Below are 26,146 nucleotides of genomic sequence, written 5' to 3'. Positions count from 1 at the left end.
TGAAATGGAAAAACTAATAAAAGATATCAACACACGGATGACAGAACTGGAAGCAGAAAGCGAAACCATTTCGAAAATCGTTGCCAAGTGTTCGTGCTTCTTGCAAGAACACGCGCTGGCGCCCTTCAATGACGCCTACAGCGACTACATCGAGCAGCTCCTCAAAAAGTAAACATTCGCATTCTCTTTGAAAAAAACTAACACATCTTTTCAGTGAGAGGTATTTGGGAAAGTTTCCTGATCAGGATGTCATCATCAAGCTCGAGAAACTCCTCATCTGGTACCATCACCTCCAAAAAATCTTTCAATATGGTGCGAAAAATGTCCAAGCGGGCGAAGCAAGCAACGATTTGACGCTCCAAGGAATCAAGGACAGTATCTCGGAGCTCTCTCTACACTTTGAAACACATGGGGAAGACCATACAAGAACAAGAAAAATCAAGCACTTGTCGCCAGAAGGAAACGCAGAAGAATTTCAGTTGCATCGTCGCGCAAAAAATCGTCTTGGACAAGAAAGTCGCCGAAGAAGAACAAAATGACAGTCATTACGTACCTTCCTATTCGGTAATATATACTTTCAAATCTCACGATTTAGAAGACGACAGTCAACGACATCCACCACGAATTTTCGACGTTCTAGTTCTGTTGAGTCTTTGAACCGAGATTATAACATATTAAGACCCGATTTATAGAAAGCGAAGTTAAAGTTAATTCGCGATTAACTTTTAACTGAGGTCCGTTGCGAGGCAACGCGCATATTTTAACCAATCACGGGCTCATATTCCACATTTTAATTCTCTATTAAACTAATCGAGGATTAAATATTTAACTCGCTGTTCTATAAACCGGCCCTAGGACAACCGAATATCAGAAGAGAAGTTTTCGAAGATTCATCAAGAAATCCGAAAGTCTTCAAGAATCATCAAGAGCCTAATTCTATGCAACACTCACGACGATCACCTTCGCAGAGTCGTTTTGACCATTCACGAGGATGTAACATAGAATACAGTCGCACCAGACCTACAACCCAAGACTCTAGAAATTCCAATTGTGAGCCTGCAACATTACGAAGAACAATCCCGATGGCACAACATGACACACGCAGTTATAATGTCTAATATCGTCAACACCTCCAAGTGCGTTAAAATCCCGAAAATATTTCTCCTCGTCAATCACACAGAAGACACTATAGAATGGACTATTCACCTAGATGTTACCGTCGCGGTAGCGAAAGCAATTATTCAGATGGTGGTCATTCCATTACATCGTTTAGCAGCAGAAGAAGCGTCAGTCGATCTAAGGACGAAAGTAAACCTTATAAATAGGGCCCGGACTTTAGGTTTTTTGCCTTTTTGTTCCTGTTTAAGGCATTTACATAAAACTTAGATATAAATGTGTTTCGCAAAAAATAACGCTATTTGAGCCTACTTTATAATTGCCTAATTGCCTAAAATGAGAGTATGTGACCTAAAACTGATTTTTGTGACCTAAAACGTCCTAAGCTTGCTGTTTTGCGGTAATTTCACAAAAATCCACACATTGAGTGAGCCGAAAGCAGACCTTTCCAGGAAAAAACACCAATAAAGTGTGGCAGTTTTTTGAAAGACATCTTGCGCTTTTACTTTCAATTGTAATACTTTATCTTACAAACAAGTTTATAACACATTTTTATTAGTTCTTTTGTAAATGCACTTCTGCTAATCCCACTTGCCATATTTCTGACGTTCAGTTAAAATTGTGTCGTGGTGTAAGTTTGGTGTTCACTTGTGAAATATTCTTAAACATCCTGATGCCTAAAGAAAAAACCTCTAACACGGTTAAGATTGACCACTGGCTCAAATCCATGGATGATGTATATTAAATTGCCAACGATGCCAGCAGATTATTCTGTACAGCATGCGGCCAAGTGGTAAGCATGTAATTACGATTTTCATCAATTTGTTGTTGTTTAAATAACATACTATATTTTAATTTTAATGTTGAGTATTCAAGTTTAAGTGTGAAAAGATGTTTCATTTGGAACAGCATCAACAAGGAGACATTCACAGAGAGAATGTAAAGAACCCACTGCGTCAAAGTTTGCGTCCATTACATCAATTGATGTAGAAATATGTTTTTCATGTTTAAAAAATATTTTTGCAGATAATCGCACATCAGTGACATGTAAAAATCTAGAGCGATATATCGGGTGTCCCACGTAACACTTTCGGGCGCAATAACTCAGGTATTTTTGAAGGGATTTTTATGAAATTTAAAACAGGTGTAATATAATAGGTAAAAATTAGGCTGATAACAAAAAAACTATTTTATCGTACAAAAACACAGCTTGCTGTTGTTAACAATTATTCAAAATTGTGTTATAACTTTAAGCAACTAAAATAACGCCTGTGCGCGAAAAATTAATTAAATCACTGTCTTTGTTTAAAAGAATTACGTTAATAAAAACGCAAAAATTAATTAATTTGATTTTTTAAATTTAATAGTGCTGTCGGTGCAAAACAATTGCCGAGTTCAATTTTGTACACCCCTGACATTTTTGTCAAAATTTGACAAGTTATTGAAAATGGTTCGCTTTTCTTTAATTATTAAAACAGAAATCATTTTAACCTACGGAGAATGCGGTACAGACCTAAATGAAACAATCAGGACTCTTATCGAACTGTATCCCGATCACGAATTTATTAAATTCAAAGTACAGAGAATAATAAACTTATTTGAAGATACGGGAAGTGACCCAAAACGAGTGAAAAAACAAGATGTTAAATACACCTAGCAAACTTATTTCCATTTAAATTAGAATTAATTCCTGAACCTAAAGCAATTTTGCACCTTCGAAAAGGTTGTAGCCGAGGAACTGAAAATTAGTATTTTCTTAAAATTCATAAAATAACGCTTGGCAAACGGGTATCAAATTCTCGCAAAGGTGTCCAAAATACGAGGAATGCAACTTTTTTGTTTCATAGCTACCTTTCTTTTAATACTTTTTGGAATTATTTGCGCAGTAATTTATCGTTTTTTGTCTAACCAGACGCATACAGTATTGATTTTTCATGTTTAATCAAGTGATGGAAAAATTAATTAATTCAAAATTAAATTAAGGCATGGAAAATTTACTTTTTAAAGATAATGATTATTCTCACCGGTTCATATTAATCTTCACCTATCAAAATACCTACATTTCAAATTTCATAACAATCCGTTCAAAAATACCTGAGTTATTGTGCCCGAAAGTGTTACGTGGGACACCCGGTATAGTTTGTCATGCGAATGCCCGCTTGAATAAATTATTTATTATACTATTACGAGTATATTCAAAACTATAAATAATTAAATGTATGCATTATGTTAATTAATATTGTGAATAACTGTTAAACAATATAAAGGCTAAAAAAAACATTGTTTTAGTTGCTCTGAAATTTTGAAGATCTCAAATTTGTATCAACCTACTTGAACCTATTTCAACATTTTTATAACCTAATTTGAAGTTTTTTAAAGCCTATTTTAGGCGCCTTTTTCGTCATTTTTTGTGACCTAAAATCCGGGCCCTACTTATAAACACAACGATTCTCACAGATCTAGGCATAGACTTGAGAAACAATCAAGTCATAGAACACACCATAATGTGGAAGAGACGCCTATGCATCGTCACCAAAAAAGCGGTTATTGTTCCGATCCCCTTGATGCTGCAAAATCGTCCAGAAGAAATTACGTGGACAAAAGTAGCCGTTCTAGGAACGAAAAAAAGTCCGACTTTGAAAGTTGTGCTTCAGATAGATCGGTTGACAGCAGAGGTAGCGCTGAAATGTCTAAGAAACGAAGAGACTATAAGAAGTCCAGTCGTACAAAACATAAGTCTTCTCGTGGTTCGGGAGATGCAGAAGAGGAATACGATACAAGAATTGAAAAAAAGTCGAAACATAGATCACTCAAAGACTCATCTAGGACTCATCGCCGTAGAAGCGAAAGTGACAATTACGGGTCAGATGAGAGTCATTCTAGCAGAAACACCGTTAGACAATCTAGGAATCAAAGAGGGTCTAAATCTTCTAGTAAAAACTACGATTCAGAGGGTGATCGTTCTACTACGTCTTCCAAAAGCCGTCATAGGAAACAGAGGAAATCTAGTTTCGTTGATGATCGTAAGGAATCGGATGATTCGAAATCTAGAAAAGGACGTTGTTCCAAAAAAGGAAAGTCTAGAAGTCGAAAGAATTCAGTCTAAGTGATCAGGAAATCGATTTTTAAACTTTACGTGATTAGATCTGAAGTTTAAAATGCATTAGTAATAAATAATAATTGAGCTTAAACGTATTTTATTTAACCAAATTACCAAAAGAACCAACAGATTCCGTGCTTGTTTTTGATATACCGCTTCAAATAAGAGAAAAGTATGCAAATTTGTCTTCCCCCCCTTTATTTTTTCGAATTTTTACTGCCCAAGCGTGAGCAAAGGAAGTATTGTCCCCTTTCCGTCTGTCTGTCAGTCTGTCTGCCGTCCCGGATTTTCATTAGACAGATAATCTTCGAAAGTCAAATTTTGTATTTATATTAATTATATCCTGTAGATGGTAAAACGGTAACCAAAATTTGTCTAATCATCCCCACCACTAATGCGATAGCGTCACTTCAAAATTGTACATAGTAAATTGGTTTTAAATTGTATCAAATAACATAGTGTCACAGTCACATAAATATGTAACCTAGTTACGATGGGATTGCCAAACACCCTGCTCGCGATATGATTCCATCGAGGCCATGGAGTGTCGACACATACCGACAGTAGGGATAGTTGCTGACACTGCAAGGGTTTCGTGGGGTTGACGAGAGCGGGTGGACGGCAGTTGGGTTGTGGCAAGAAAAAGAAAAAGAACCTGTGACATGTTTCTCCCAGCAAAACAGTAAGTAGTTTTATTGTATTGGAATCATTAATAGAAAATAACGTAAACCCACGAACTGGGCTTTTTTACCCCGCTCTACCAACCCCTTAGAACACCTCAGTCGTGGCAATAGACTTACACATGTATTTTATGACACCAAATTGGGATTTTACCCGAAACGTCCAGATTTTTGGAAAAAAAAAGCAAAATTAGGAAACAACATTTTGACATTTAATTTGGAATCTGCAAAATCGAATGCTTTGAATTCGTGCAGATGGTTTACAGTTATGATAAGCATGATAAGTTTTGATTCAAAATATATTTAGTTGCCCCCTCCAAAAAATTGATGACGTCACCTCAAAAGTTTGCCGAATAAATCCCACCTAAAATCTAGAAAATATTATGAGTCTGTACTCGTAATTTATCATTCCATTCATATTGGATGACTCAACAAAATTAATGAATGCGTAAATATATTGTATTTATTTAATCAGGAACTACAAAACCAAATGCTTTGAAATCTTGGAGATGTTTTACAGTTATAATAGGCACGGTAAATTTTTTATCAGAATATATTTGGTCATCCCCCCTAAAAACTAGATCATGCCACCCAAAATTTTTCCGAAAAACATGTGCATTGTGCGAAGTATGATGAGTATCATTGTGATTTATCACTGCATAAATATTTTTTAGATTTATTTATACGGGGTGTGTGAAAAAAATTAACAACTGAGTCAATTTATTTTATTGATTAAATCAAGAATTGCAAAACTGAATAGTTTGAAATCTTGACGTTTTGAAGTATTTGAAGATTTATTGTAAACATGGTAACTTTTTAATAAAAATATATCTGTTTATGAACCCTGTGATAACCCAAAGTTCCCGCCTTTTAAATTGACCTTGAAACAGTTTGAAAGGCCCGCGAAAAATTCAATAATTCAAAGTTTGGTCTTGGCTGTGATCGTCTAACAAATGAGAAACCTACGTTGTGTGTTTTTTTTCTGTTTTTGAAAAATGGCGGGAAGACGTTCTTTCATACAAGTGCATACACTGTCGAGAGCGCAAAAAATAATAGACAAAATTAGGTAGGTTGAAAGCCTTCCTAAGGAGGAAAAAGAAACGAAGAACGACAGGGACTCAACTTGCCCTTCTGGCGACTCCGCAGGGTCAAGGCGTCATCTGTCTTCATTCCCCAAAACCCCCTGGCGTTTTATTCACCGGCATATTACATTTCAAACACCTTAAAATATATAAACGAAAACACTCGCGAATTGACAGACATACAGATATGCAAATCGAACAAACACAAAAACCTACACATGTGTAAAATAGATGGCAGGACCCGAATCATTATGAGAGTGTGGCGATCGAACAAATATAGAACAAAATATATCAATTTCATTTACGAGCACAGCAAAATACCCAGAGAGGGCGTCATAGCGCGAGAGAAGTTTGGGGCTCCCGGTCTGGGCTGGTTTCCCCCGCGACGGTGATTCTATCTACACCAAGTCTGCCGCACAGCACCCCTCCATGACGAACATGCTGTCCTAGCAGGCCGTTTCGGCCGAGAAACTAAAGGTGAAGTCCGGTCGACAACTACCTCGTTGTCCAGACCGTTCCCACTGAAATCTTATTCAAAGCCTGCACACCTTGTACAGATAGCGCGATACATTCCGCTACCTCAACTAGGAACCGCGCCCATCGCCGACACTACGTGTTATTGTGTTATTTACCTTCAATTCTATTTAAATGTTCAAACTCTATGACTCTAATATTAAATGACAACCGAACAAGTGTTAATGTTTCAACAAAGAGCAATACAACATTTAAATTCGCCATACACTCTTACGAAAATTCAACAACAAATATGTAATTCTTAGTTGAGATTAAATTGGACATCAGATAATTTATATGACAGAAACATTCCTCAACAAAAATATTTACATGATCAAAACTTAGCAAAGATTTATAAAACAAAGATCTGGTGTGAAATAAACGTGCACAAATAAAACATCATGTTAGGTCAAAACTGCAGAGCATGGAAATTTACGTTCAATTAAAATTATACAACAAGGAAAATTACTAAGGCTAAAATTGTGAGATAAAGAAAATAGCGTGAGGTGAACATTGCAAAGTTAACAGATTTACATGTGATTAATAATAATTCGTGTCCAGTCAAGTTATTGGTTAAAATTCAAAACGTGAAATTATTCAGCTACATTGTGGGCCATTATTATACATTTCCCCAAACAAACACATAAACAAAAAACATGGCAGACAATCTGCAGGTACAAAATGGCGTTGGACGAATGCGTCATTCCAAAAAATAGGCGTCAAAAATATGCGATGAATTCTGTGGCGTTGTGTAAACGATGGGCTAAATCAAAGCAATAAAATGCACGTCCCCCCATGACCCACAATGTTGTTAATTTGTTCAATAGATTCAACAGTTAAAACATGTGCTCGGTTAAAAGAAACAAAATGGACGCTTCAAAATGGCTGAACGGTGAAAATAACAACTCGTTTGCCGCCATCCAAAATACAGATTTCACAAATATAACTAAATAAAGCATGGCCCGAACTAAAAATCAGTTCCTGTAAAGCCCTACTGCGACGGATTTTAAATGAAAGATAAAAAAAACGAGATTAGTGGAAAAAAGCGCGCGCGTCGATGAGTCACGAGGTCGCCCGAATCTTCCACGTGTTTCCCAGAGCGTGTGCGCCCCCATTCATCAGAAGCACCGTCGGGACTTGAAAACACGCCGCGAAACAGTACCCAGTCAAAAACATGTGGTCAAAAACATACCTCTCCAAAGATGCGAAGATTTCGACACGGCTTATCGTCAAAAGGAACACAAAACCCTCGTCGCAAGAACGATGAGAAGACTGGAAAACCTGGTGGCTCAAGGAGGCTGCTAGATTTTTCAGTGGAACAGCGTCGACACTGAAAAATAAAAAACTAACAGCAAAGGCACAGAATAACTCACAGTTAAAAATACAACCTGTTCCTCGAAGCGGTCAAAAGGAAGTGAGTGATTTTACAATGGATGAGGAGGCCACCCCCGCTTTTCGCGCATGTCCCTTTCTTGGTGTGGTTGGTTGCCAACCTCTTCTTCTTCTTACCAACCGTTTCTTGTGCGCGCGGAATTCGCTTGAAATTTAAAAATTCGAAGTGGATCCTTACAACCCCAAAAAATTGATATTACGGCATCTCAAAATTATGCCGAATAAATTCTCTCGCAAATGTGCAAAGTATGAACAGACTTTTAATCATTGTATTCATATAAGGAATTCACGTTCGGTACATGTAACTAGATTTGGTAACTTTTTTTTAAGCTGTGTAACTGCGGACCAAGGCCTCCTAGATATAAGTCGAAGACTTCGTCTTCTCAGGCCGTTCGCGTGACGACTTTTTTTGATTCTGTAGCTAACTTCAGACCCTCCGCCTAATGCAGTGACATCTATTAGATTTATTCATGAGGTACAGTAATTTCATAGAAGGCTTTAGCGATAAAATTGAACTTCACTCAAAAAAAATTTTTCAAAATGTCTCGAAATAAAAAATGTTGTATTAATGGATGCGATTTTTGGAAACTTGAAAATGTGAGTTTTCACACTTTTCCAGCAAATGCCGAATTAAATTTGCAATGGAAAAATGCGGTACATAACAATGCTGGTACATATAAATGAAACATGAGTGTCACAAATAATAAATCCATTTTTGTAGATATTGATTCATTACATGATTATTCTGTAATATGTGGTCCACATTTTACAGAGGACTGTTTCAATTCAAACACCTGCAAACGATTAAAAAAAGGGTCAATACCAACATTATTTGACGTAATGTTTATAACGCAAATTGCTTTACGTATAATAAACTTTTTCTACCGCCCACGTTTTTTGGTTTTCTAATAGAGCTATTAACGCACGCAAATGACGTCACAGCCGTTCGTTAATAGCGGAAAGGCGTTCTTTAATAGATCTGGTGTAATTTAGATCGGTAAGATTGGTAGCCATGACGAGAAATTTCAGGTGAATGTCAGTGGCAAATGTAAACTTAAAATTTCCCATGTTTCCGGACGCGTAATTTCTTCGCAAGACATTTTAACCAATTTTAAATTACAAAAACTCGAATTGATTCGAATTACAGTTGTCGTTGTGAAAATTCGAACCTCAAATATTTCGTGGTTAGTGTCAGACCAACCCATCACCAACCACGACAAAAGTCCCCAGATTAAAAAAAATGCAAATTTCAATTAAATTTTGGGAAAAAACGTGTGCGGTAGAAAAAATAGTATAAATAACTCGTTCATAAGGCCATTGAGGCACTCATTCTTTATATAACTCGCGGCTTCGCCGCTCGTTCTATAAACTTGGATTCGTGCCTCAATATTTGCCTTATGAAACTCGTTCTTTAATATACTATTAATTTACAGCAAGATAATCTAGCTGAATCTGTCCTGAAACTTATAGAGATAACTCCAGAACTATGTGTCCCCTTAACAAAAAATTCCGTTACTAAAACCACACAGACTTTTTGGCATCAACCTAATTACGAAAATCTACAAAATTTGCAATATACAGTAAAAATATTATCAACAAAACTTCGGCGCTTGCAAACAAAATTTAATTCATTAAAAAGTGATTTGGCTATTGAAAAGGAGAAAAATAAACTTACAGAATACCCCACTATAAACAAAAATTAAAGAAGATCTTGGATCAACAACAGAATTCTAGGTTTAGTCCGTAAAAAGCGAGCATTATGGCGCGCCTTTAAAAGAACGAAGTCTGAAGCCGCCTATAAAACGCACAGAGACTTTTCGAACCATCTTTTGTCTGTCATTAGAGAAGCTAGGCTGAAATATGAGTATTCCATTGCAGCGGATAAAGATTCTAAGCGCCTGTACAAGTACATCCGAATGAAGGTATCGGGGCCAGTGAGGAGCATTCATGTTAGGGATGCCTCAGAAATAGTAGTTAATAATAACGAAGATGTGGCAGAGGTATTCGCGGAGACATTCTCTGAGATCTTTACGAAAGAGCCGCCTCTTGGACGTTCTAGTCTGTTGGGGGCTTTTAACTCTAACTATATTTCCGAAGTAGAATTTTCCAGAGACCTAATACTGGATAAACTTAAAAAATTCAAAATCTCGAAATCCCCGGGCCCAGACTTCGTTACGGTCAATGTATTAAAGAATTGCGCGGAGTCTCTTTCCATCCCGCTTATGATTTTAATGGAGCAATCGTTTAAGTCAGGTTCTCTTCCCTCCGAATGGAAGACGGCAATTGTACGCCCGATCTTTAAGAAAGGAGACAAATTTGATGCTTCGAACTATAGACCAGTAAGTTTAACTTCGCTTGTGGTGAAAGTTATGGAATCAATCATTTATGATCAGGTAATGAAGTTTCTACTGGAACAAGATCTCGTCCCAGATGAACAGCACGGCTTTCTGCCAGGGAGGTCGGTTCAAACAAACCTCCTCTGCTGTTTATCGGAGTGGACCAAAAGCTTTGATTCTGAACGAGCATTAGACATCATATACCTGGATTTCTCTAAGGCGTTTGATAAAGTGCCAAAACTACGTCTCCTACATAAGTTAAATCTGCTTGGCTTACGTGGTAGTCTGTTGAGGTGGATTGGCTCGTTTTTAAGCGACCGAACTTTTCGCGTTAAAGTTGGGGATGCATTCAGCAGATATGTTGATGTCGTAAGTGGCGTACCGCAAGGTTCTGTGCTGGGTCCATTACTTTTCATTGCTTATACAGCTGACATTAAAGGAATTATATCATCCTCCTTCGCCATGTATGCTGACGACATTAAATTATATAATAGCTGCGATAATTTCCCTTCGTTAATTAAAGATTTACAAGCTGTATATGATTGGTCTCGTAACTGGTTACTTCCATTAAATTTTGATAAGTGCAGAGTCTTACATATAGGTAATAAAAACCCAAGACACCCCTACTACATTGGGAACACGCAGATATCCGTAACGGAATCTCACATCGACTTGGGCGTTCTCGTTACTTCTGATTTTTCTTGGAGTGAGCATATTTTGCGTCACCAAGAGAGCTAACTCGATGCTTTATCTGTTAAGTAAAGTCTTTGCTAAAGCTAGTCCATCCATATTTGGAAAACTTTTTAAAACATTCGTGAGACCGTTACTGGAATTTACCAACACTGCCTGGGTTCCTGTTTTAAAACGAGATATCGCACGCTTGGAGCTGGTACAGCGTACGGCAACCAGAATTCCTTTTGATAGAAACCGACCTTCGTATTGTGGTAGGCTTAATGCAATGAAACTTTGCCCTCTTTCTGACAGACGCAAACGTGGGGATTTAATAATCACTTATCAAGCTCTAAGTAATGTTCATTCTCCAATTAAACAATTATTTACTCTTAATCTTTCGAAACGTACTAGAGGACATCCCCTTAAATTACTTAAGGAAAACTTTCATACCACGGTGAGACAAACATTTTTGTCAAACAGAGTTTTTCATGATTGGAATGCACTACCCCAAGAAGTTGTATTAGCGGAGTCTACCTTAATATTTAAATCCAAATATGATACTTATTGTACTAACTAAAGAGTAATACTGTCACCCCATCACTTGATGCTAGCGCGGGCACAACAGGCCACGCCTCTGCCCGGTCGCTTCTTTAATAATAATTAGAGCTTGGAAAATATGCACTAAAAAACTCTCAAAATATGCATGCAAATATGCAGTAAAAAATGTCAAAATATGCACTTAAATATGCTCTTATGCATAATGCATAAATATTTTTTACGATGTATTGCGAAGTTTTATAAAAAAATAAAATACATACACAATATAATTGTTTATTTGAATAAGTTACTAAGAATGTTTAAAATATAATATCATCAATTATTTTTATTTAAATTAAAACAAAATGTAATTAAATATTTTTCCAAGTTGTCAATCGTTAAACTTTGCCTGCGATCAGTTAAAATCAGTTTGTATTGAGAAAAACTTCTTTCAACATCACAGGAAGTAATAGGTGCGTATTTAAACCTTGATATAATTTCTGGTGCTAAATCAATTTCCTCTTCAAAACTACCCTTCAACACATTATTAATTTTTTTAAGTGTTTGAAAACCTTCATTTTTTTCTAATATTGTATCAAACTTGCATCGTATCTTGTCAAATTCTTCACATGAAAGAGATATTTTGTTATATAAATTATTGACCACGTCTATGCTTTCACTCAAAAGAAAATCTGTGGTTTCTAATTTTTTTATTGCATGTGCAATGCAAACAAAATTACCCTGAATATATGCTAACTGATTTTTAACAAGAGGATTATTAAATGTGTCAATACATTTTTTAATAGCAGTAGAATTAGTACTGTCGAACTGACACACAACATCTTTGATTTCGTCAAAATATTTGCATATAAATTCTGCCGATTCCAACCATGTTCCCCATCTCGTTAAAATGGGTTCCGGTGGTAATAGTATGCCGGGCATTTTTTCTTTGTAAACTTGCACACGAAGTGGTGCTTTTACAAATACCTTTTTAACATTTGTAACTAGAGTGTTAACAAGAGGAAATTGAATTCGGACCGTGCGCCAAACAGGTACAATGAATTAAATTTGGGAAAAAAAAATTTAAATTTGTTGCTGCTTTAATCATGTAAGAAGCAGCGTCACTAACCATTAATAAAACGTTATCTGTAACAAGTTGCTTTGGCAAATAAAAATTCATTAAGCAATCATTAATAAATCTAGCGATTGTTACATTGTTCGTTTTTTCAAGTTCTTTGACATTTAGTAAATATCCTCTACCCGGTGCGTCTTGTTTTAAGCTACCTATGATGAAATTTGCGATATATCGTCCTTTCACATCAGTTGTTTCATCAACTGAAAACCAAATGGGGGAGTCACCAATGTCTTCGCGAATGTGTTTCAGTGTCGATTCGTAATTTATTCCAACATATTTTTTTCTCAGTGTTGACGAACTTGGGATAGTTACATCTGGGCAATAACTCTTTAAAAAAGTTTGGAAAAGTGGTTGATCTAATTTAAACATAGGAATGTTTAAGCCAATAAAAAGTTTGCATAAGTCCCGTGAAAAATTATCATTGGAGCTGTTTTCATTTCTATCTGTCATTAATTGCTGAACAAATTGTTGAGGACTTTGTTTCTTGTTCTTGTGACTGGTCGTATTCAGATGTTGATCAATTTGAAACTTTTTTTCACAAGTAATCTGCAAGAAACAAATAGAATAAAAAAACTATCTTTAATAATTTTCTAATTTATATGTGTCTTGGTATTAAAGCGATATTAACGCTTATTGAATTATAAAAAAAGTAATGATTCAATTTTACTAAAAATAAAAGTTAAAGAAAATGTTTCATGCACAAAATTTTTGGCTTACCCTTTTTTCACAAATAGTACAGTAAATATGAGTAGAATCCACTATTTTTAATTCAGTTCTATTTGCAATCCACTTTTTTAAAAGTTCCGACCTATTGGCTGCTTGTTTAGGCATCGCAAAAATTCCACTCGTTATACACAAAACAACACTCACTTTATCAAAGCAGATAAAATAATACGTTACGAGTTACGAAGTTGCTTCCTTAATATTAGTAAACGAAAAGGGGGAAGGGGGAGTCGAACCCAAAACATTCCCAAGAAATGGTCAGCTTAGTTATAGGTTGATTTATGGTTCTCAATTTTAACCATAAATATACAATTTTAAAATTTACTACTTATGTAAATCTGGCAAAATTGAACGATGCCGCATATTTAAAGAGATTAGAGATTCCAGGTAGTGCCTTTTTCTTGAAGTAAACAGTCGCCGACAAATTTGGGATACCTAATCTTTAGAAAAGAGGATTATTTTAGGTAGATCCAGAAATTACCAGTGATACATGGCAAAACTTGCCAAATATGCATTTTTTTATTTTGCATATGCATTTATTCTAAACCTCAAAAATATGCTAATATGCACTTAATATGCATTTTGCATATAATCCAAGCTCTAATTAATAATAATAATAATAATAATAATAATAATAAGATGCGGCAAATATGGATAGTTATGCCATTTTTATTCTAGATCAAATACAAAATTATAAAAAACGTAAACCCAAATGGTCTGAGATGACTTTGCGGCAATGTCTTATGTGGAGATTCTGCTCCCCAAAAGCATACGAATATCCACGTCGTTCGTTTCTAAAATTGCCGTGCAAGACGACATTAAATAAATATGTTTCTACTGGTAATGAACATTTAATTGAAAATAGACTTTTAAGTGAAAGCGAAAATTTACAGCCATGTGAAAGATTGTGTTCTTTAATTGTTGATGACATGGCAGTAAAGGAAAGAGTTAGTTTCTCAAAATTTCAGGACAAAGTCTTTGGATTAGATTACAAAGAGGAGTTTGTAGGAAGCACCCCAGAAATTGCCAATCAGCTACTTTGTTTTGTGGTTCACGGCTTATCCACAAAGTATATCATCCCTGTAAGCTACCACTTCCATCGCCAATTAAACAGTCAAGATCTTCATAAGCTGACTTTGGATGCTATAGAATTGCTCAGTAAATGTGGTTTTACTGTAATCAGATATGATTGGAATGATAAATCACAAGTACAGACTCATCAAATTTTGTACATTTTAGATAGGATTTATTCAGCAAAATTTTGGAGTGACGTCATCAATTTTTTAGGGGGGAAGAGCAAATACATTTTGATAAAAAAATTTACCATGCTTATGATAACTTTAAAACATCTCCAAGATTTCAAAGCATTCGGTTCTGTAATTCCTAATTAAATCAATAAAATAAATTGACGCATTCATTAATTTTTTTCAGTCACGCTGTATATGCAAATCGAAAAAATTTGAATGTAATAATAAATCACAAGAAGAGACTCACGATACTTTGTACATTTTAGATAGGATTTATTCAGCAAAATTTTGTGGTGACGTCATAAATTTTTTAGGAGGGACGACCAAATACATTTTGATCAAAAATTTACCAAGCTTATGATAATTTTAAAACATCTTCAAGATTTCAAAGCATTCGGTTTTGTAGTTCCTGAGTAAATCAGTAAAATAAATTTTGCGCATTCATTAATTTTTTTGGGTCACCCTGTATATGCAAATCCAAAAAATATGAATGGGGTGATATATCACCAGTACAGAGGCATCATATTTTGTACATTTTAGATAGGATGTATTCGGCAAACTTTTGAGCTGACGTCATCAAGTTTTTGGAGGGGATAACCAAATATATTTTGACTAAAGATTTATGATGCTCTTTATAGCCTTTAAACATCTGCAACATTTCAAAACATTCGGGTTAGCAGATTAAAATTAAATTGCAAAATGTTGTTTTATAATTTTGATTTTTTTTCCAAAAATCTGGACGTTTCGGGTAAAAACTGAATTCGGAGTCGTAAACTACATGTGTAGGACTATGTTATTTTATACAATTTAAGACCCATTTACTATGTACAATTTTGAAGTGACGTCATCGCATTAGTGGTGGGGATGATTAGACAAATTTTGATTAGCGTTTTACCATCTACATGATATTCCTAATATAAAATTTCACAACAATTGGTCCAGTACTTTCGGAGATTATCTGTCTAATAAAAATCCGGGACGGCAGACAGACGGACAGACAGACGGAAATGGGAGCCCTATTTCTTCGTCTCTAGGGGTCATGAAAGATCGAGAAAACGTAAAAGTAGAGAGTCGGCCGACGGACTCGATTACAATACTTCCTTTGCCTACGCTCGGGAAGTAAAAAATGGAATTGATTGGCTTAAAGCTGGTAGGCGTTGGTGCCTCCACGTACGCTTTTATAAAGCGTTACTGACTACTGTCTTTCTCAAAAGTATATCGTTACAAATTTGCAATATTGACTAACCGTGCTGAAAACATCCCGCCATCTGAGGCATTACTCCAACCGAAGTTGCCCACACAGTGGCACACAGTAGGCTGCGTGTATAACGTATCGAAAGCGCGTATTTCAAAACTTGTTTGCAAGGCGCGGAGCTCATTTGTTTCAATAAATGTTAATGTTTTATAAAATATTATGCGTTGTTTGTTTCAAATATATTTAAAGTTGAAATATATTAAAACAAAAACTAATTTTTAATTTCCCCAGGGGAGGCACTGCCCCCCTGCCTCCCCTGACGAGCCGCCACTGCTCTCATCCCGTATTTTATCTCCTTAAGGGTCCATTTTCGAAAATGCAGGTACAGGTTGTGATAACCCAAACTTCCCGCCTCTAAATTGACCTTGAAAAGGTTTGAAAGGCCCGAGAAAAATTCAAAAATTCAAAGTTTGGCCTTGGCTGTGATCGTCTAACAAATGAGAACCTACGTTGTGTGTTTTTTTTTTGTTTTTAAAAAATTGCGGGAAGACGTTCTTTCATACAAGTGCATACACGGTCGAGAGCGCAAGAAATAATAGACAAAATTAGGTAGGTCAAAAGCCTTCCTAAGGGGGAAAAAGAAACGAAGAACGACGGAGGCTCAATTTGCCCTTCTGGCGAGTCCGCAGGGCCAAAGTGTCATCGGTCTTCGCTCCCCAAAACCCCCTGGGGTTTTATTCACCGACATATTACATGTCAAACACCTTAAGATATATGAACGAAAAACACTTGCGAATTGACAGACATACAGATATGCAAATCGAACAAACACAAGACCTACACATATGTAAATTGGATAGCAGAACCCGAATCATTATGAGAGTGTGGCGATCGAACAAAATATATAACAAAATATAGCAATTTCATTTATGAGCACAGCAAAATACCCAGAGGGGGCGTTGTAACGCAAGTAGAGGTTGGGACTCCTGATCGTCACTGTTCTCCCTCACGACGGTGATTCTATCTACACCAAAGCCTGCTCACACGCACATCTCCATTACGAACGTGCCCTGCGAAACGAGGCCGTTACGATCGCAGATCCGTAGTTGGGGGTGCGATTTTGTTTCTCGATCGAAAAAACCCGTTAGCGATAAAATCTCGTTTGCTGATTGGTTGAGATGCTACATTTCTGTCACATTTCTCGATTCTGTCACGAAATCAAGTCTTCACGCAGCGATCTTTTATCGATAGCTCTGAGTAAAGTGATAAATTTTGGAGACATAACCTCGAAATTTATGTCAAAATAGAAGTTCAAAATCGTAATTCTGAGTTATAAGTTCTTAAAATTAAGGTAATTGTAAACTTTTGAGCATTTAATAAGCTTATATGCAAAGAATAAATGCAAACTTTTGCATTTAAAACCTACGTAATGACATTTATTTTATCGCTTCGATCGAGAAACAAAATCGCACCCTGGGTCTCGACTATTGGGCCAAATCGACAGCGTTAAAAACCCGCGATCGCTCCCTGAAGCCATACAAAACCCGCGGACTTGTGCAGGTGACGCGATTAATCCCGTCAGTTTGAGAAGGAGTCGCGCGCCCCACGTACACTACGAGTTATGTGTTATTTACCTTCAATTTCATTTAAATGTTCAATCTCTATGACTCTAATATTAAATGACAACCGAACAAGTGTTAAAGTTTCAACAAAGAGCAATACACAACATTCGAAAATTCAACAACAAATAATTCTTAATTGAGATTAAATTTGGACATCAGATATTTACATGATAGAAACATTCATCAACAAAACATTTACAAGATCAAAACTAGCAAAGAATTATAAAACAAAGATCTGGTGTGAAATAAACTTGTGCAAATAAAATATCATGTTAGGTCAAGACTGCAGAACATGGAAATGTACATTCAATTCAAATTATACAACAAGGAAAATTACTGAAGTTAGAATTGTGAGATAAAGAAAAATTGCATGAGGTGAAACATTGCAGAGTTAACAGATTTACATGAGATTAGCAATAACTCGTGTCCAGTCAAGTTATTGGTTAAAATTCAAAACGTGAAATTATTCAGCTACATTGTGGGCCATTATTACACATACATATCCCCAAACAAAACACATAAACAAAAACATGGCAGACAATCTGCAGGTGCAAAATGGCGTTGGACGAATTCGTCATTCCAAATAATAGGCGTCGAGAATATGCGATGCAAATATGCGATGAATCCTGTGGCGTTGTATAAACGATGGGCTAAATCAAAGGAATAAAAGGCACGTCCCCCCATGACCCACAATGTTTGTTAATTTGTTCAATAGATTCAACAGTTAAAACATGTGCTCGGTTAAAAGAAACAAAATGGACGCCTCAAAATGGCTGCTGCCTGAACAAAGAACGGTGAAAATAACAACTCGTTTGCCGCCATCCAAAATACAGATTTCACAAATATAGCTAAATAAAGCATGGCCCGAACTAAAAATCACTTCCTGTAAAGCCCTACTGCGACGGATTTTAAATGAAAGATAAAAAAACGAGATTAGTGGAAAAAAAAGCGCACGCGTCGATGAGTCACGAGGTCAGAAGCATCGTCGGGACTTGAAACTCGCCGCGAAACAGGACCCAGTCCAAAACATGTGGTCAAAACCTACCTCTCCAAAGATGCGAAGATTTCGACACGGCTTACCGCCAAAAGGAACACGAAAACCTCGTCGTAAGAACGATGCGAAATCAGGAACACCCAATGGCTCAACGAGGGCTGCTAGGTTTTCCAATGGAACGGATCAACACTGGAAAATAAAAAAACAACAGCAAAGGCACAGAATAACTCACAGTTAAAAATACAACCTGTTGCTCGAAGCGCTCGAAAGGAAGTGGTGTGATCTCTCGAAGCGGTCAAAAGGAAGTGAATCATTTTACAAGACAATACTACCCACGCTTTTGCGCATGTCTCTCCTTTTTGGGGTGGTTGGTTGCCAACCTCTACTCCTTCTTACCAACCGTTTCTTGTGCGCGCGAAATTCATTTGAAATTTAAAAATTCGAATTAGATCCTTACAAGGTATATGTTAGTTTCTAACCAGAGGCCTAAATATTAAATTTCAAACGTAGGACGGAGCAAACTTTAAGATTGATGAGTCTGCCAGTGAGTGACTCAGGACTTTTCTTTTTATAATTATTATTGATAACGGAAACACTTTGCTTCTGAAGACTATTTATTGGAATTGTAATACAAAGTTATAACTACAATATACATTAAAAAAATATAAATTGATAATAATATGCAAGTGGAATGGATACTTAATCAAAACATAGACAATTATTATCTTATTCTTCGACAGGGCGTTTCCCTTTGACTCCATTTGGGCCATCTTGAGAATCGCTCGACGAATTGCAGCTAAAATATCTCTCAGAGCTATCATCACTTTCATTTCTGTTGTTAGTTTGTTCGTCTTTGGAGCCATGCTTTGACGTTTTGTCTTCTCTGTCATTGCAAGATGAGCTTTCTCGAGAATCATAGTCGTCTAAACCAGCTCCGTTTGCTCTGTATTCGCAACGGACTTCGCATTTTGGGGTAAAATTGGCGTCAACATCGTCTTCTACCTCGTTTTCGTCGACGACCTTGCGTTGCTTCCTTTCTTGGACTTTCTTCTTGCCATCCTCCAGAACGAATCCTTTAGACATCACGCATTCAAAATTCTTCTGCGTTTCCCTCTGTCGAGAAGCCGTCGACTTTTTGATCAGCTCTTGGATTGTCTTACCCATGTGCTTCAGTCGGTACAGCTCGGTGATGCTCTTCTTGATCCCTTCAAGGTTCAGGTCGAAGTGTGTAGACGCGTCTTTGAACTTTTGGGCGTTTTCTTGAAATGTCTTTTGGAGGTGTTCGTGCCTGCTCAAGAGCTTCTCCAGCTTGACGATGACTTTCTTGTCCCCAAATTTTCCCAAGAATTCTTCGCTGAAAACACATAGTTAATAATGGCCAACACCACAATTCGTCTTACTTTTTGATAATTTGTTTGATGTAGTCACTGTAGGCGTCATTGTAGGGCGTCAAGGCGTGTTCTTGCAGGAAATACGAAATCTTAGCCATGTTTTCGGAGATGATTTTACCTTCTTTCTTCAGTTCTCGCATTTTCTGGTTGACCGTTTGCATGAACTTTTTGATGCTGCGTTGCCCGTCGCGTTTGGTGTTTATGGCGATTTTCACGTTCTGGTCTTCTGTCTGGACGTACATTTTCTCGGTTTCTTTGTAGATGTGCATGTGGACTTTCCAGTGGCACCCGCAGCGTTGGCAATTGTCTTTGCCCGACATGGCGGCACAATTAATAATTCCCGGATCGCCGATCCTCTCTTTGGGGATTCCCGGGAGGTGGCAAGGGTTGTGGCATCTCTGTTTGTAGTGCCACTGGGTCACGTGATTCACCTTAAATATCAACAACGTGAAAAAGTCATCACACTCGTAACTTCACCTTTATGATTTCAGTGCACTTGGACTCCGTGCATACGGTGACAGGTTGCGATAATTCCTTGACTTTAAGGTTGACACAAGGTATGAACAGCTTTTTCTTGAGCTCGTCCAGGGTTTGGTTCTCCAAACTCAGGTTCCTCTTATGCCTCTCCAGCACCCTGAGGTTGTCTTGAATGAGATCCGACACTTCAGCAATAGGAGTCGCGAGTTGCTCAATCATAAACCTCACTTCGTTAACACTGATGGTGTTTTCGACCTCGTGGGGCTTCAGTGCTGAGGTTTTGCCGTCCCCGATAATGTACGCCAACAAGCTACAACACAAAACTTTGACTGCTGCTAAAAGGAACGTTGCCTATTTACCGACGAATTTCTTTCGACGAGATGTCCCAGCTGTTAGCCAGACTTTCCAATTCGTGCTTGCTGAAGGTTTTACCTTCTCGCATCTCCAAGAGTGCTTTGAAGGCCTCATTGTCCAAAGCGAAGATGTTTTTGTCGCCCAAGGGGATACTCACATTGGGAGGTTTCGACTGGATATCGCGGACTAGCGGTTCCAAACAGTGAATCCTGGCATCTCCAGCTTTATACTGTGTAATCTTACTGCTCGTGGTGATGAATATAATGTTTTGGCTAGCGCTTTTGTCCAACCGAACCAACATCTGCTTCAAACAGTACTCCACGAATTTGGTGAATCTGGTCTGGTTGGACTTCATGATGAAGCAAATAGCGTGAAGTTTCTTCAACGTCGCCAAGTACGCTAGAATGTTATCGAGGTTAGTGTTATCTTGGTCCATTCCTCTGGGGTCTCCGACCCCTGGAGTATCAACCAATCTTAAATTGAAAGTTTTCCGGCCCATTTTGATGGGGAATAGGTACACTTTGACGTGTTGGGTGGCGGATTTTCCGCTTACGTGGCGTTCGTTTTTGTCCGCGGTTCCACAGATTTTGGTTCGGTCCGAAAGGTTCAAGCTGACAGAGATCAGAACTTCGATTTTGCTGTGTTGGGCTTCCTCGAAGTTGGAATAGTTGAAGTAATTGGCAAGGGAATTTATGAAAGTGGACTTTCCTACGCCGGTTTCACCAAAAAGCAGGAGATTTATGTCGCTACGGGTGGCTTGGGGGTCTTTGAACACCATAAGAATGCGGTTGAATATCGTTTTGACAGGTTTTGGGGAAGTGCTGGAAATAGTGGACACGAAAGTACTACTTTACTTTATGGTAATACATACATTCATGTGTAAGTCAGTCAGTCAATCAGTCAGTCAGTCAGTCGTCGGTCAGTCAGTCAGTCGGTCAGTCGGTCAGTCGGTCAGTTGGTGAGTCGGTGAATGGGTGAGTGAGTGACTGGGTGAGTGAGTGATTGAGTGAGTGAATGACTCACTGGTACTTCACGGACGTTCTTTCATCTGAAGTAGGACGTTTATTTCTGGAAACTCTTAATGATCTAGAACTAGATCTGTATCTGGAAGCGTCGTCCTCTGAACTCCGTCTGCCGCTCCTTGTAGATTTAGTGGATTTGACTGGCCTAGAACTTGACACGTAGGTGCGGATTCCGCTGTTGACTGAGTCGGAGGAGCTTCTACTTTTAGTGGACTTGGTCGCGTAGTACTCACTCACTGGCGATCTACAATAGGTTTCGTCATCTGAGCCAGAAGAGTGTTCACTTTTAGATGTAGAGCTAGCCGCTCTGTATTGGCGTTCTCTTTCGTAACGACTGTATTCACGTCGTGACGGACTTCGGTTTTTTCTTCGCTGACAGCCACCAGGTCCATCCAGTTCATACTGTGAATTGTATTCGCCTCTATGGGACTCGGCCTGTTGAAACACCACGCAGTTGAAATTCTTTTTGATGGTACTTTCGACTGCATGAGGTTGTAAAGGGGAGGTATTTTCATCACCGATTATGTACTTTAGTAAGCTAAAAACGAGTTAATTTTTAGTCTGCGGTAACGATTTTGTATGAGATTAAGTTTGGAATTGTTATATTTACCGTCTGCATGCTTTCGACGAAACTTTCCAGCTTTCGGAAAAGCCGGCCACTTCGTGTTTACTGAATTTTTTCCCTTCTTGCATCTCCAAGAGTGCTTTAAATGACTCGTTATCCAGAGCAAATACGTTTTTGTCGGTTAAGGGGATGTCTACATGAGGAGGTTTGGACTTGATGTTGTTAACCAGAGGTTCCAAGCAGTTGATTTTCGTGTCCGTTGGAATATACTGAGTAGATTTGCTGTACGTAGTAATAAAAATAATGTTATTACTAGCACTCTTATCCAGCCGGGTCAGCACCTGCTTCAAGCAGTACTCCACGAACCTCGTGAACCTCGTCTCGTTGGACTTCAGGATGAAGCAAATTCCGTGCAACTTTTTCAGCGTGGCCAAGTAGGCTAAAATGTTGTCTATGTAGATGTTGTCGTAGTCGATTCCTCTGGGATCTCCCACTCCCGGCGAATCCACTATACGCAAATGGTACACTTTGTCGTCCACTTTAATGGGGAATAAGTACACTTTCGCATGCTGAGTCGCCAATTTGTCATGATCGTGGCTTTTGTTTTTATCCGAAGCGCCATAGACGACGTTCGAGTTCGACAAGTTTAAACTGACTGGGATAAGGACCTGAACTGTTCCTTTTTTGGCCGATTGGAAGTCCCGATATTTGAAATAGTTTGATATTGAATTGATAAATGTGGATTTGCCCACTCCGGTTCCGCCAAACAGGAGCAGGTTTATGTCGCAGTCGCTCGATTTACTGTCTTTATAAAGCTTAGCGATTCGTCCTGACATTTTGAGCCAGATTCTGAAAACCAGGAAGGTGTGTTATATTCTCAGTTTAATGTAAGGATGGGTGAACGAACGCTAAGCGTACACGTAATTTTTAATTTTTAAATTAATACAGAACCACACAAATCGAGTTTAGAAAAAGACGTACGACGCTCCACGAACTGAACGTTGGTCTAGGGTAGCAAATCAAGGCGCATTCATAAACGACAAATACATAATTATCACATTATCAGTGACGGCTGGTGGGTCAAAATTTCGGGTCGGCCAAATATTTTGAGTCTACACCTTTGTGTTATATATTTTCGTAATGTATGGCCGCTACTCGTTAACCACTGACATTTTACGTGCCAGGATATACAAAAACATCTCGAATATTTCGACCTCGACTTGTTAAAATAATTTTTTTATAGGATTATCATTAATTGAGAACCACCGAAAAAATTATTTTTACTTCCTCTTGTCTTGTTAAAGCTCGTTTACTGTAGTCTGAACTAACTCGGTAAATTAGCCTTTACACGCACCCTGCCTGTAAAGCGTTACCGTGGCAGCTTTACAGGCACCTTGCCTGTAAAACGTTATCATGACAGCACCGGAATCAAACACACATTTGCTGCGTCGGCCTTTTTCTTAATCTCACTAATACTGTGCTAATACTAACGTTAAAATCACCTTCAAACTCTTCATCTTCATCGAATTCCACAATTAACAGAGCTCAGAAACAAAATTAAACCATTTAAATTATTAATCGAATTTACAAATTGACAGTCGCGTTATTTTCAAACAATTCAATTTTCCATAGTTACCGGAGCAAACTATGGAAAATGACTATAATTTCTATGACTGTAATTTCAAGTAAAATTTCTAGAGATCCCAAAGTTGTTCATTTTCAGGATTTTCAGCAAGAGGAAGTAAAACGTTGTACGCGGCTCGCTTGCAACTAGCCTTTACTGGGGCTCACCGGATTACAGGACTCGCTCCTACGTCGCTCGCCCTGCAAACATTCCGGCTCGCCCGTAAAGGCTAATTTACTAAGCTTGCCACGTAAATAACTATTACTGGGTTCCGCGTCGACCGACGGCTATACGGCTTGCCGACCCCGAACATCCACAATTAAATAATAATAATTAAGTAATGACATGCAGTTAAAAAACATAAAAAAGTAATAATAAAAGTACCAACAGACTGTTAACTATTCTCATTTACATTTAATTTTTTTTTAATGTATGTGGCAAATTGTCAAATAAATTAATTGAATAATTATTGAATTAAAATTAAAATGATTTAAAACATTAAATTCATTTCTGAAATATCTGAAAACGCTTAGATGCTAAAAATACAGAAAAAACACATTTATGTTGTAGCAAAGTTATGTACGAACAATACAATTTTAGTTAATTTAATGTAATTTTTTTCGTTTATTATTCATACACAGGAAAATCTATTAAATCAAGAATTATTATTAAAAAAAAATATATAGTAAGCACTGCAGAACATCCAAGCCGTTATTGTTTTGTAATTTTGTTAGCTATCTTAATTATTAAGCGTTTTAAAAACTAAATTCGCTTTTCTGGGTACGGCGAAGGAGGATCTCGCCTTACCTGGCGCAACATACGTTCCGCTCGTAAACAGTGTAGCGGACAAAGAGAACAATGAAACCGTAAGCTGCTACGAAGTCGAAACATCGGAGCATTATGCATTCCTGGATACGGCGTGCCGAAATCTCGCCGACAAAGCGTGTTTATCAGCATTTAAAATTTCCAACAAATGATTTATTTTGTACCTATAATATATTAAAATATATTTTTTAATATACCAGGTGTCTGGAAAATGGCGGATTAACTCTCCGCTACGCTCTTAACAATCAACTGGTGAGTCTGGGAAAAATGGTAAAAAAATTCCTTCTCACATTTTGGTGGAGTTATAATAATTTTAAAATTGGTTCTTTTTCTACAGTTAACAACTAAACAACACATTCGTTATCACAATAACTAGTAATAAAACTTTTTGTTAATATTTCTCTCGCCCATGACCATGTTTAATTACCATTTCAGTTAGAATGTACAAAGATATGGTTGTGTCGTTTTTGTAATTATTTGATGAAATTCCATTTGACAACAATGTTTGCCTGATATAAAGCGAAGTGGATTTCAGCCACCATCGTTGCTAAGAAACCAGAAAGTAAGCCGGAGGTATTCATGCATTAGGTGTGCAGTGTTGCCAATTTTACTTTTATAAAATTATGTTTTCTTCGTAATCTACATCATAAAGAATTGTTTTATTATTTTTTCGGAACTCCCGAAACCTCCGACTATAACGTACTGAAGAGTTAATCCACCAGTTTCCAGACACGCGGTATATGTTGTATACTAAACGTACATTCAAACTTTATCTCTTTTTTTAATTTCTAATTTCAACGCTTACTAAGTATTTTAAAATGACTGGTACGGCGTGCCCGAGCCTGCCGCCTCTGATTATTATGTTATTTAATAAAAGAAATCACTAATCAATATAACACATTTATCATAGGAGATTTAAAATAATCGTGATACTTGACAAAGATAACAGGTACAAAGCAAGAAACTTGGAATTATTTCACCATTTTGTTGACGCAGCGTTGATAAACACAGTAAGATAAATACATGTTTTTATGAGAGTTCAGGAATTTCCAACAAGATTAATTACGATATCAGGAATAATTTTACCTTATTTTTTGTAATTTTCTATTTTAAGATATGACATTATTTAACCGATTTAAAGTCCAAGTGATTTATGTTTTAGGAGACTACCGGAAGAAGGTTTTTGTTGTTGGAGCATGTTTTACTACAAATTTAAAAAATTACTACAAAGGGCTAAAACTGCCTGGGGTTGTTTCCCTCGTGATGAATGAATTAAAACCATTTTAAAGAAAATCGTTCCAAAATCTTACCTTTGTGACTGCGAACATCCACAGGTCTCAGAACTGAACTGCGACGAATTTATTTATTTATCTATCGGAGTGTAAGACACTCGAATTTGATATTATCTCTCCATGATATTAATTTTAAAGTCTTATCTACGACATTAAAAAGCACAAACAAATGAATAATCAAAAACCCCAAACAACTTTTATTTATAAAAGTAGACACATGCAAATTCAAAATTTAATCAATCTAGTTTTTAA

The 26,146-nt window shown here is 37.2% G+C and overlaps 2 protein-coding genes across 2 annotated transcripts in view; one reads left to right on the top strand and one right to left on the bottom strand.

The window, feature by feature from the left end:
- Positions 1–26,146, top strand: part of LOC135136862 (uncharacterized) — a 56,190-nt gene that overhangs the window by 8,370 nt on the left and 21,674 nt on the right. The gene's annotated exons all lie outside the window — the stretch shown is intronic.
- LOC135136944 (uncharacterized) lies at positions 18,941–25,988 on the bottom strand. The gene is made up of 7 exons (XM_064066441.1): positions 25,913–25,988; positions 22,199–23,002; positions 21,590–22,126; positions 20,572–21,387; positions 20,213–20,522; positions 19,745–20,166; positions 18,941–19,698 (listed from the first exon to the last, which is right to left on the bottom strand). The coding sequence occupies exons 2-7, from the start codon at positions 22,987–22,989 to the stop codon at positions 19,071–19,073; spliced, it is 3,504 nt and encodes a 1,167-aa protein (XP_063922511.1). The 5' UTR covers positions 22,990–23,002; positions 25,913–25,988; the 3' UTR covers positions 18,941–19,070.

The sequence above is a fragment of the Zophobas morio genome, unplaced genomic scaffold, assembly GCF_036711695.1.
Source record: "Zophobas morio isolate AGI-343-1 ecotype UQ-CSIRO unplaced genomic scaffold, CSIRO_AGI_Zmor_V1 ptg000028l, whole genome shotgun sequence".
NCBI lineage: Eukaryota > Metazoa > Arthropoda > Insecta > Coleoptera > Tenebrionidae > Zophobas > Zophobas morio.
Note: the sequence above shows the minus strand (reverse complement) of the source record. Positions and strands in the feature narration are given on the sequence as shown.